Source organism: Onychostoma macrolepis, chromosome 14 (assembly GCF_012432095.1).
Source record: "Onychostoma macrolepis isolate SWU-2019 chromosome 14, ASM1243209v1, whole genome shotgun sequence".
Lineage (NCBI taxonomy): Eukaryota > Metazoa > Chordata > Actinopteri > Cypriniformes > Cyprinidae > Onychostoma > Onychostoma macrolepis.
In genome coordinates this window covers 3,465,704-3,478,146 of record NC_081168.1, presented here as the reverse complement: position 1 = coordinate 3,478,146, position 12,443 = coordinate 3,465,704, and the positions used below count along the sequence as shown (strand labels likewise).

The window sequence follows — 12,443 nt, the reverse complement described above, 5'->3', positions numbered from 1 at the left end:
TTGTTATATTGCAGCCATTTGCTAAAATCATTTAAATTCATTTTTTCCTCATTAATGTACACACAGCACCCCATATTGACAGAAAAACACAGAATTGTTGACATTTTTGCAGATTTATTAAAAAAGAAAAACTGAAATATCACATGGTCCTAAGTATTCAGACCCTTTGCTGTGACACTCATATATTTAACTCAGGTGCTGTCCATTTCTTCTGATCATCCTTGAGATGGTTCTACACCTTCATTTGAGTCCAGCTGTGTTTGATTATACTGATTGGACTTGATTAGGAAAGCCACACACCTGTCTATATAAGACCTTACAGCTCACAGTGCATGTCAGAGCAAATGAGAATCATGAGGTCAAAGGAACTGCCTGAAGAGCTCAGAGACAGAATTGTGGCAAGGCACAGATCTGGCCAAGGTTACAAAAAAATTTCTGCTGCACTTAAGGTTCCTAAGAGCACAGTGGCCTCCATAATCCTTATATGGAAGACTTTTGGGACGACCAGAACCCTTCCTAGAGCTGGCCGTCCGACCAAACTGAGCTATCGGGGGAGAAGAGCCTTGGTGAGAGAGGTAAAGAAGAACCCAAAGATCACTGTGGCTGAGCTCCAGAGATGCAGTCGGGAGATGGGAGAAAGTTGTAGAAAGTCAACCATCACTGCAGCCTCCACCAGTCGGGGCTTTATGGCAGAGTGGCCCGACGGAAGCCTCTCCTCAGTGCAAGACACATGAAAGCCCGCATGGAGTTTGCTAAAAACACCTGAAGGACTCCAAGATGGTGAGAAATAAGATTCTCTGGTCTGATGAGACCAAGATAGAACTTTGGCCTTAATTCTAAGCGGTATGTGTGGAGAAAACCAGGCACTGCTCATCACCTGTCCAATACAGTCCCAACAGTGAAGCATGGTGGTGGCAGCATCATGCTGTGGGGTGTTTTTCAGCTGCAGGGACAGGACGACTGGTTGCAATCGAGGGAAAGATGAATGCGGCCAAGTACAGGGATATCCTGGACGAAAACCTTCTCAGAGTGCTCAGGACCTCAGACTGGGCGAAGGTTTACCTTCCAACAAGACAATGACCCTAAGCACACAGCTAAAATAACGAAGGAGTGGCTTCACAACAACTCCGTGACTGTTCTTGAATGGCCCAGCCAGAGCCCTGACTTAAACCCAATTGAGCATCTCTGGAGAGACCTAAAAATGGCTGTCCACCAACGTTTACCATCCAACCTGACAGAACTGGAGAGGATCTGCAAGGAGGAATGGCAGAGGATCCCCAAATCCAGGTGTGAAAAACTTGTTGCATCTTTCCCAAAAAGACTCATGGCTGTATTAGATCAAAAGGGTGCTTCTACTAAATACTGAGCAAAGGGTCTGAAAACTTAGGACCATGTGATATTTCAGTTTTTCTTTTTTAATAAATCTGCAAAAATGTCAACAATTCTGTGTTTTTCTGTCAATATGGGGTGCTGTGTGTACATTAATGAGGAAAAAAAAAAAAAAAAGAACTTAAATGATTTTAGCAAATGGCTGCAATATAACAAAGAGTGAAAAATTTAAGGGGGTCTGAATACTTTCCGTACCCACTGTATATATGGATCACTTTTATGATACATTTATGGTGCTTTTTGTCATTTTTGGAGTCCCAGGCCCTATTTTTTGGTGTATTGGAAAAGAGCTGCCTGGATGTTCTTCAAATGATCTCCTTTTGTGTTCCACTGAAATTAATTCACATTTGAAATAACACAAGGGTGAGAAAATAATGGCAGAAGAGTCATTTTTGGTTGGTTTGTGGATGTGAATGTGTTTTTGACCTGAAATCGTTTCACGGCCACGGAGCCTTCGGATAAAGCACGCACCGCCAAGGGCGTGACCTTGAGAGCAAAGGTCATGGAGTTGAAAACAGCGACGATGGTGAAGGCCTGCAGGATGTGACAGAAATGAAAACAGGTCTCTGTGAGTTCAAGTTCGCAGTTGTTTAAGAGTCTCAGAAGCAGAAGCAGACATATGGCTGTACCTGTGCTGCGGTGAGATCATAGCCCAGAGCCATGTGAAGAGTGAAAGTGCACACGCTGGCTATCACCACCACCACTGGAGCCACACCCACCGTCAGGCTCTGAACACAGCCGGCCCACTCCAGGATCCCCCTCTCTTCTGATCGAACCCCTGGAGACACAACAGAGGAGACGTCAAAGATGCAAGAGATGGTTTTCTGTTCAATGACTGCATTCGCAGTCAGTGTTTGAGATTGACAACTGTACAACTAACAGGTGTGACTCTCCAGATGTCCTGGAGCTGCTTGCATAGACTGCTTAGACTAGTCTTACAAGTTTTTTAGCTAGTCTAAATCGAAAATGAAAACGGATTAATCCTTGGCTTAATCCTTACTTAACTTTGCTGGTCAGACTAGTTTCTGACTAGTTTCTATTCATCATAGAAAGCTGAAATTCTACTCAGCTGTTTTCAACATAATAATAATAATAATAAATGTTTTTTGAGCAGCAAATCAGAACATCAGAATGATTTCTGAAGGATCATGAGACTGAAGTAATGATGCTAAAAATTCAGCTTTGAAATCACAGGAATAAATCACATTTTAAAATATTTTCAAATAGAAAGCAGTTATTTTAAATAGTAAAAATATTTCAAAATTTTGAATCTCAAGTTTTTTGCGTGATAGTTAAATATATTGTAAATAATATATACATTTCTTTTGTCCTCACATTCTTTCTTGTAGCTCTTCCCTCTCAGTCACACACCTGGCTGAAAGGCTCATTATGTGGGCCTTTGTCTTCTCAGGTGAATCACAGCATTATTCATGATCATTCACGCCTCCTCGCATACAGCCTTTCTATACAAAAAGTGTCTTAGAATATTTAAGTCAATACCGGTATATTGTTTTCTGTGAATCATCATTTTGAAGCAAAAAGGCTACAAGATCCAGTTCTTAAAGTCTTGTGAACAAATGCTCTCTATGTGTTTTATGGCCTTATTTCAGTGACTTAAAAATTTAAGTTTTTCACTAACCACTCAAAAACACAATCATGTACGTACATGCTGCTCACATATAATTGTAGCCCAGTTCGTACTGATTACAGTGTTATAAGTCTTTAGCCATTTATATGTTTATAAGCAATTGAAAAAAGCACAAATATCAGGGCATGTCAAAACTTCTCCAGGGCCCCAAAACACCCTCAGACCCCGGAGGGTTAAGAAAAGGAGCTGTGTGTGATTTTCTTTAAATGAATTAAAGCAAAAACAACAAAAAACACCATAAGTCTGCAAATATTTAGGAAACATGTTAAGTTCACACACTTGTTTCTCTGAAAAACAATGCTACAGCCAGTTATTCTACTTTGAAATGTGCGTTCTGTGTCAGAATGTCTGTTTTTGTTTTGGTCTGTCTGACTCCGCCCACTGCTAGTTTAACCAATAGTATTTCGACACTCTGGGTTGCCAGTTGGTGGAAAACAGCGTATTGCATCCATGGAAGCCAGCAAATAAATTGAATCAGAGATTACAGATTCTACCCGACCTAAAAAGCCTCGGCAACCATCTAAACAGCTCTGTGACCTGAGGAATATTAAAACACTGATAAATCAACTCATCAACTAAGAGTGTAAGGTTTGTTGCCCAACACTGTCAGTTGTTGCATCTGGCAACCCAGAACTTCTGGCAACTTCAGAAGACTTGTTAAGTGAATCACTTTTCTGATGCATTCATTGTGCTTTTTGTCATTTTTGGATTCCTAGTTTTCATTCATTTCATTTTATTGAAAAAGAGCTGCCTGGACATTCTTTAAAATGTCAAAATTAAGACAAATAAATTGAGCAGACACTTACCTCAGTCCAAAAAAAAGACATTTCTATTTTGCATTTTCATAATTCATTTTTTATCAAAATAACAACTTGAAAAATTGCAAAACATTTAACTGCTAAATTTTATGTCAACATCCCAATAAAATAAAAAAATCTACGCTCTCAAAATGAAGATAAGGCAGTCACTTCTAATGTATTAGTTATTATTTTTTAAATACGAGCAGAACCATATTTAACCCTCCAAACAAGACTGAAAACCTGCTGTGTGAATGTAGCCATATTGTGTTTCCATCCTACAACACGGTTTCTAATGTTCACGAGCCACACTATGTTCAATCCAGCGACAACAGTGAGAAGTGCGACTGTAACGGAAGACAGATCATAATCATAAATGGGATGTTGCAGTAGATGGGAATGCTGAGGCACTGGCTGGTATCCAAGTGCCCCATTTCACCTCCCTCTGCTGCACTAATATTTGTCTCCCGACTGGCCGCAAGCTGGCACATTCATTCAGTGCCGCTCTCTGGCTTACAGCCAAAGTGTTTTGCTGCTGGTCTAAACAACCAAAAGCGCTGGACGTAATCTCTGAAAACATTGCTGGATCTACATAATTCATATATAGAAGATGTTAATCTATGCAGGTTGTAATATTTTATTCATAAGTGCATGCAAAAAAAGTGTAAATAGAGGAAAGAAGGCCATCCTTCATTACTACTCAGCTACATAACAGAGAATATCTGAGGAAAAAATGGATTACTGGAGCAGTGCATCCCAGTTTAAAGGATTAAATGATCTGTTTTCTCCATATACAGCGACCTCAAGAGTTTTGAACATTTAAGACACAACCTAAATGGTACTTGGCTGGAAATTTTATATGTAATAAAATGGCGTTCAGAGATTTTATTTTAAAGAAAGGATATACTAAAAATACTGACAAATATTATATTAATATTCAATTTATAATATTAATATTTGATTTATGTCATGAACTACACCTGATAACTCCACTAGATTTTTTTTTAAAGGGTGATTTTAATACTTTTTGATTTAAATACTTTTTTTAAGGCCACTCTACTATTCAAAATCTGAGGTTGGTATTTTTATTTTTAATTTTTTAAACTTTACAATAAGGTTCCATTTGTTAACTATATTTAATGCATTGAGCAATAAATATGTTACAGTATTTATTAATCTTTTTAATGTTAATAAAAATACAGCTGTTCATTGTTAGTACTTATTAGTTCAGGTCCATTGAATACCATTAAATAACACTTTTGAATTTTATAATGTATCATTAAATGTAGGATCAACATCAACTAAGATTAATAAGTGCTTTAGAAGTATTTTCATTGTTATTTTATGTTAACTAATGTGGCTTACTAATGATAACAAATGAAACCTTACTGTAAAGTGTTTTTTTTTTTTTAATGTTTTTGAAAGAACCTCAAAGGCTGCATTTATTTGATCAAAAATAGAGTTACATGTTGTATTGTGAAATATTATTATAATTTCACAATATTAACCACAATATCATTTAAAATCTTTCTGATATGCCTATTTGGTGCTAAAGAAACTTTTTTTGTAAAAGCCATAATAGATTTTATTTTTTAGGATTCTTTAATGAATAAAAAGTTCAAAAGAACGACATTTATTTGAAATAGAAATCTTTTGTAACATTATAAATGCCTTTACTTTCACTTATGATCAATTCATGCGTCATTGTTGAACAAAAAAAGTGTTAATTTCTTTAAAAAACTAATTTAAAAAAAACCTTTTGAACAGTAGTATAGATCCACATCATGCAAATTGTTCTTATTTAACATTCAACAAAGTCAAACCGTCCCAAGGCATTATAGAAGAAAGAGCGTTAAATGCTTTTGTGAGTTAATCTGGAAGCTCAGCGACTCTCAGGACATTTCAGTGACGGAGGACTGAGGAAGGACAGAGCCAAGACAGCAGATTAGGAAACTTGTTCCTTTGAATGCAGTGCAAAGCCACAGAGATGATCCTTTGATTTCCATGGAGACTATGACATCTAAACGCTCAGTCGCCATCATTATATGCTCACTTCCTGTTTGGCTGAGTCAGTGCCACTGTTTGAGTGGGTGCAGTCGAGTGCTGTCTTACTTTGGATGTTGTTGGCAAAGGCCGTCTCCCAGCAGTACATCTTAATGAACTTCATGCAGCCCAGGATCTCGTTCATCAGCTGGACGCGCCGGTCTGTAACCACCACACACCTTTTACGGAAATACGCTGTCAAGCGGGAGGCCAGCATCTGCAGGAAATAATTCAAATGTGAAGTACGGCCTGTACAATCAGACACAAAGCTACAGTGTGTCCTGACTCAAAGGGAAATCCCACGAGTAAAACTGTTAGTGTATGGACCAAGGCAAGCATGTAGTTAAAAAGTATAGAACTTTTAGGTATCAGTTTAGATTAGGGAACATTATGCATATCACTAATCAAAATTAAGTTTTGATATATGCACGGTAGGAAATTTACAAAATATCTTCATGGAACATGATCTTTACTTAATATCCTAATGATTTTTGGCATAAAAGAAAAATGGATAATTTTGACATACAATGTATTGTTGGCTATTGCTACAAATATACCCCAGTGACTTATGACTGGTTTTGTGGTCCAGGGTCACATATTAATGCATAACCATATTCTAGATCCCTTAACCCTACCTAATACCTAAACATAACTAATACAACAACTACCTTACTTACTATTAATAAGCTGCAGTTTATTGAGGGAAACTCTTTTGAATTCCCTACTCGGTAACCAATTATTATTATTATTTTTTTCTGAAAATGAGAAAACTCTTCATTTGTTGCCTGGAGTCATGTGGAGTACTTTGAAGCTGCTTCAATATGGATTTTGGTCTATCAAAAAAGTTCACTTGCACAAATCCTGGAATGTTTTCCTGCAAAACCTTAATTTCTCTTCGGCTGAAAAAGTCTTAGAAGTCATATTAAGTAATAAGGCCATTTTTTATCTATTACTTTAATGTGTCTCAAATCACAACTAAACTGCAGGTGCATGCATGAAACCATCTTCCCTGAAAAGCTCATCATAACATCATTGCATAATTGAATCTAACATCATATTTTGTTACTACATGAGTTTCAAAGACCTTTTGATATCCAGTCTTAAAACTATGCAGAAGTATTCCTTACTGAAAAAACATCTTATGCCAGCCTAAGTTGGTGTCTGGTCTAGACAAGTCTCAGTCTAGTCAGGATGGTTTTAAACCAGCAATCAAGTTTAGGATTGTTTTAGCAGGTCAGCAGCTGTTTTATTCACAATAAAGCACGGCTATGACCGCTTCACCCTAGGTATCACTGCGCAACATAAACAATCAATAATATAGCCTCAAAGCTGTTCAATGTATGCATTTCAGCAAGATTAACTGTTTGTTATTTATTTAATATTACTGTATTTATTAGTTTTCTGTTTCAGGTATGATGATTCTGTATGTCCATCAGTTTACAAACTCGCGCTGTGCTGCAAATCAGTCTGTTTTAAACTAAAAGACGGAAAACAGACGTTTTCTCATGCTGAGAGATAAGCAGATGTATGCTTTTTCGTTGTCTTGTTTTGTTGTCTTGCTTTCTCTTGTTTTGTCTTGTTCTGTGTGGCACGCAGCTTGTGTTTTTCACTGGCTGTGCGCTTTCATGTTTGTCGTGTTTTGTGTGAACACATGAGTCTCATTAGCTGCGTGTTCGTGTCCTGTTTTGCACATGGCTAGTGATTTGTTTTGCTGGCCATGTGCTTGTGTTTTTGTTTTGTGTGAGCACATGGCTTGTCTTGTTTGGTTCTATGTGCCATGTGCTCTCATGTCTATTGTCTTGACCCCACCCATCTTGTTACCTGATTATTGGTTCATTTGCCCCACCTGTGTTTCCCTCATTACCCTCCTAACTTGCTCCCTATTTATTCTCCTTGTGTTTGCAGTCCTGTGCCCGTTTGTTGTCATATGTTACCCGGTTGTGCCAGTTTTTGCCAATCTGTTTCCCCGATGGGATAGTTTTGTTTGTTTATTTTATTATTAATAAAGCCCTATTTCCTCCTGCAAGTGAGTCCTCGTTCTCATCCACTCTCCCCCGCACCTGACAATAAGATACTCAAGGCGTGCTGTGTTGTGAATAAATAATAAATCACGGCTGAAGGGATTGCAGGCCTAACAACGCACTTCAGCCATGACTTATTCACAATACAGCACGGCCTCTCATACCATATCACATAACACATGTCAGATTCAACTCAAGATTGGTCACACGTGAGGAAAAATAAGATTTGGGCCATTTAACAGCAGTGGGAACTTTGCCTCTGTGAAGGCTGTTCCTTTTATTAACAAAAGGTTTAGATGTGCTTATCTTACCATGGTGGGATAGAAGATGACAAAAATGGCCGATCCCACGAGTGCAGTCGGTCCTAAGAAATAGACGGTGTATGACAGACCCAGAATCCCAACGAGAGGCCCTCCGGCCAGCAGACAGCCCACTGAGACGGCCTCGTACAGACGCTGTCCATCACTGGAGCAAATGTTTACCAGCTGAAAGAGTAACAGGATGAGTCACGCAAACTAAAACATGGTGCACATAACCTGCATCAGCCCTGGCACAGTGCATTAGCGTCATACAGCACTCAGGCCTCACAAACACAAGCCCAGTTTAGTTTTAAAGAGCCAAAAGGTCACTTGCAAAAGTGAGCTTAAACTACATAAGCCTCCCATGAACCCTCTCAGATGTTACGTTCCCCTCACATTCAAGTAAATAAGGCATGACCTGAGAAGTTGTTCGAAGCTTGTTTACAACATTGCTGCTCCTAATGAACAGTTTAGTGTTTATTATGGGAGTATTAACACACGGTTCACCTCTCCTGCGCCGATGTCTTTAGTGCTGCGTAGTCGCAGGATCTTCTGGAAGGCGAAAGTGAGCGCGGCTCCCCGGAGGCGTGCGGCCGTGCGGTAGTTGACAGCCCACACTAAAGCTAGAGACCAGGAGCGTGTCAGCTCCATGAGGAAAATCCCGGCGACCAGAGCCAGACCGTACAGCAGCTTCACCTCCGCGCACTGAGAATACTCCAGCAGGGCTCGGACCAGCAGAGCCTGTGAATAACACCACACAACCAGGAGGAGACAGGTGTGAGACTTCAGAGAGTTTTTGTTTTTATTTGAACAGAATCAAAATTACATGAGGAGGGATTCAGAGGTGAGCTCTGAGGTTTTATGGTATCAGAACATCCTCTGACTTGCGCTGGAGTCGTGGGATCAAGTGCTGCTCATAGGAAAACACTAGAAATCTTTTTTAAAAACACTAGAGTCTGTCTTTTATTCGACTCAAACTATTCTCGTTCTAATTATAATACAGATCTGCTCCTGGATGCTAATTGGACAGTATTGTGCAGTGCATCGCATTGCTAAAAAAAACTGAATTCATAAATAAAGAAATTAATATAAAAGAAAAAAACAAAAATAACAGAATTGGAACTGGATTTAAAAAAAATCCTCATTCACTTTTTAAAATTGACCAAATACATTTTTATGTATTTATTTTAATTTTATTTTGTTGTAAAAGATAAATGCTTTTATTCAGTAAGGACCAATTAAATTGTTTAAATATGACAGCAAGAGACATTTATAAAAAATATATATTTTAAATAAATGCTGTTCTTTTGAACTTTCAATTCATCAAAAAATAAATAAATAAATAAAAACACGAAATTTGAAATTTTGAAATTAATTTGTCATTCAATCACTATTCAAATTGTTCTTATGCCTCTGACCAAATACATTTTTTTTTTTTTTGAAAAAGAGAAATACTTTTATTCATTAAGGACCAATTAAATCATTTAAAACTGATGGTAAAAGACATTTATAAACAAAATATATATTTTGAATAAATGCTGTTCTTTAAACTTTCTATTCATCAAAAAATACTTACAAAAGATTAAATGGATCTGGAAGAATGAAATTGTCATCCTCAATCACTTTTCAAATCGTTCTTATGCCTCTGACCAAACACATTTTTCATTTTTTTGATCAAAAGCAATGGTAAATGACATTTATAAAAATATATATTTTAAATATTTGAACTGTATATTCATCTTTTGGACTTTATATTCATTTGTTTTTCAAATACTGAAAAAGAAAACATCACGGTTTGTACAAAAATCAAGCAGCAAAAACTGTTTTCAACATTGATAATAATAATAATAAATGTTTCTTGAGCGCCAAGGCGTTGCCATCACACAAATAAATTTCATTTTAAAACAATTCTACAATTTTACTGTATTTTTGATCAAATAATGCAGCTTTGGTGAGCATTAGAGACTTAAACGTAAAAAGAAAAAAAAAAAAAATATATATATATATATTACCGACCCCCAAACTTTGAATGGTAGTGTTATTAAGCCAAAAATAATATTTGAGCATTTACTTGAAGCCATGGACAGGAGTAGTGAGGAAATATTTAATTTATGAAAAGAGCACTAAAATGTACTGCAAATAAATATACGAGCTACTGAGACAATGGCTGACCCGTGCAACACTAAACAAATCAACGCAAGGAAATAAGTGTGCTATTTTGTAACATGTAATCCCTGATAATGCTATTAAGCGAGCGCTGTCAGGGGCATGTGCGGCCTTGTGTGGGGAAATAAAATTAACAGCTGCGTTACCAACAGCGTCGCAGTAAGAAACTCCCAGCTACACCAAAATAAATCCCCTCATAGTGAAGCTAATAAGATCAAAAATGTGTGTTTTTTTAGGAGAATTTTTTTAATCCGAACTCTAAATCACTCTTTGTTGAATAAAGATCTAAGCTCATTTGGCAACAGAAATAAAGCAGCAGGCAATAACTTGAATAATATGAATAACATGCCTCCTGGACCATGGAAAATCCACACACGTCACAATCCTATGGATTAATACTAGTTTGAAGTATGAAAAGGTATGAAAAATCTCTGGTTTATATTACGATTTTCATTTTGAGCCTGCACAAGCTGCAAATATAATCTCTCCATTGATCCCTTGAATATAAAACAGTTCATAAATGTGTGCAGGTATGTTTTCTGTGTGAAGCAGGAAAGTGCTGAACCATCACAGTGTTCATGCGCAGTTAAAGGGACAGTTCATCCATGAATTTACTTCCTGTAATTATTTTTGCACTATGGGTGAGCAATATGGCCAAATATAATCACAACATTTTCCCCATATCATACAATATCATTATTTATAACTGTATTCATTTACCATTAATGGGGAAGGAAATGCTTTTCACATGTTGGTTAGACCTTGAGAACAAATTTAAAGATAATTTGTTTGTTCACAATTAAATGCCACAGAGCTTTTAGTTTAGGGCCCCATGACATCTGTTTTATTTTCCACTAAATTCAGTTTTCCATTTTATTTATTATTTTTCACCCTGGATTCTCTGTTTTATGATTCAACACAAATTTATCATAAAAATGGTGTCTAATTAAATGAATTAATAACTTTAATAAAAATTGAATCAATCTTTTAAAATGTAATAAAATGAAAACATTGCATTTTTATTTTTTGTCAAATAGATACATTTTCTAGATTTTTTTTAGTTTTGTGAAAGAGGGTGTGTGTTATTTTGCTATGTCCCATGCACTGCTCATTAAATTTGAATGATAGTAGAATATTGTCAAATCATAAATAAAAAAAAAAATAAAAAAATCTCCTATTAATATTTTGACACAGCATTCATTTGTAGTTAATATTGCTAAAAACTCAAATGAATGGGGGGAGGGGTATATCAATGTGATTGAGGATGTAATTATATTATTTATTATTATTATACAATTTTTTTTAATAACCCTGTTTAGGAAAGGGACATCATATCTTTCAGAAAATATAATTTGCATCTTAATTTTGCAATGAAAACATATTTAACAGTAATATATATGTCCATGACAGGTTGGACATATCTTATGGAGTATGCTTCGAATAATGGCCCATAATTATCTAAACAAATGTGTGGGAGCTCAGCTAATATGTTTCTATAGTACTTGAGCGTCTACTATTAATGATATGACAAAATTTTTTAGTATTGTGAGGGTTGAAAGGCACTCTATGGTGATATTGACCCTATTATTATTACTTTGAGAATTATATTTTAGTATACAATACTAATATATTTCCGTAATAATTTCTTCTAGTTAAAACAGACTTTTATTTTGACGGGTTGTCATGAAGGTCTTTTTTTTTGAGCAATGTTGCTTGGGCACTTTCCCATTGAGAATGGGTAGATCGGTCGTGGGCCCTGTGCCTCACCTGGATGCCCGATGGCGGCAACATTTCCCAAAGTTGCCCGGCAACATTACTCAAAAAGTTTCCCCGTGTATCATCAGTTTTACTTTCAGTGTCAGTGTGTATTTGACAGTAGTTTTATCTCAAATGAAATGCTGTAAAGCTCCTGAAGTGACTCTCGGAGCAGCTCTGAAGATGAAGTTCATGTATTCACGTCCTCATATATCAACATAGATTGTATTTCCTCTTGGTTCTTTTAATTGAACTATCTCATTAAGACAAACGGTTAGGGTCTGGACAGCAGAAGCAGGTCAAAGGTCAGCATGCAACCCAACAC

General features: G+C 36.7%; 1 protein-coding gene across 2 annotated transcripts in view; it reads right to left on the bottom strand.

Annotated features, from left to right (window-relative positions):
* Positions 1-12,443, bottom strand: part of wu:fb13g09 (ATP-binding cassette sub-family C member 5) — a 46,250-nt gene that overhangs the window by 25,328 nt on the left and 8,479 nt on the right. For both annotated transcript variants that reach the window (XM_058798285.1, XM_058798286.1), the window contains 5 exons: positions 8,705-8,938; positions 8,210-8,383; positions 5,947-6,094; positions 2,019-2,167; positions 1,816-1,923 (listed from right to left, as the gene is read on the bottom strand). In XM_058798285.1, the coding sequence (XP_058654268.1) occupies positions 1,816-1,923; positions 2,019-2,167; positions 5,947-6,094; positions 8,210-8,383; positions 8,705-8,938 (813 nt within the window). The remainder of the gene's footprint in view (positions 1-1,815; positions 1,924-2,018; positions 2,168-5,946; positions 6,095-8,209; positions 8,384-8,704; positions 8,939-12,443) is intronic.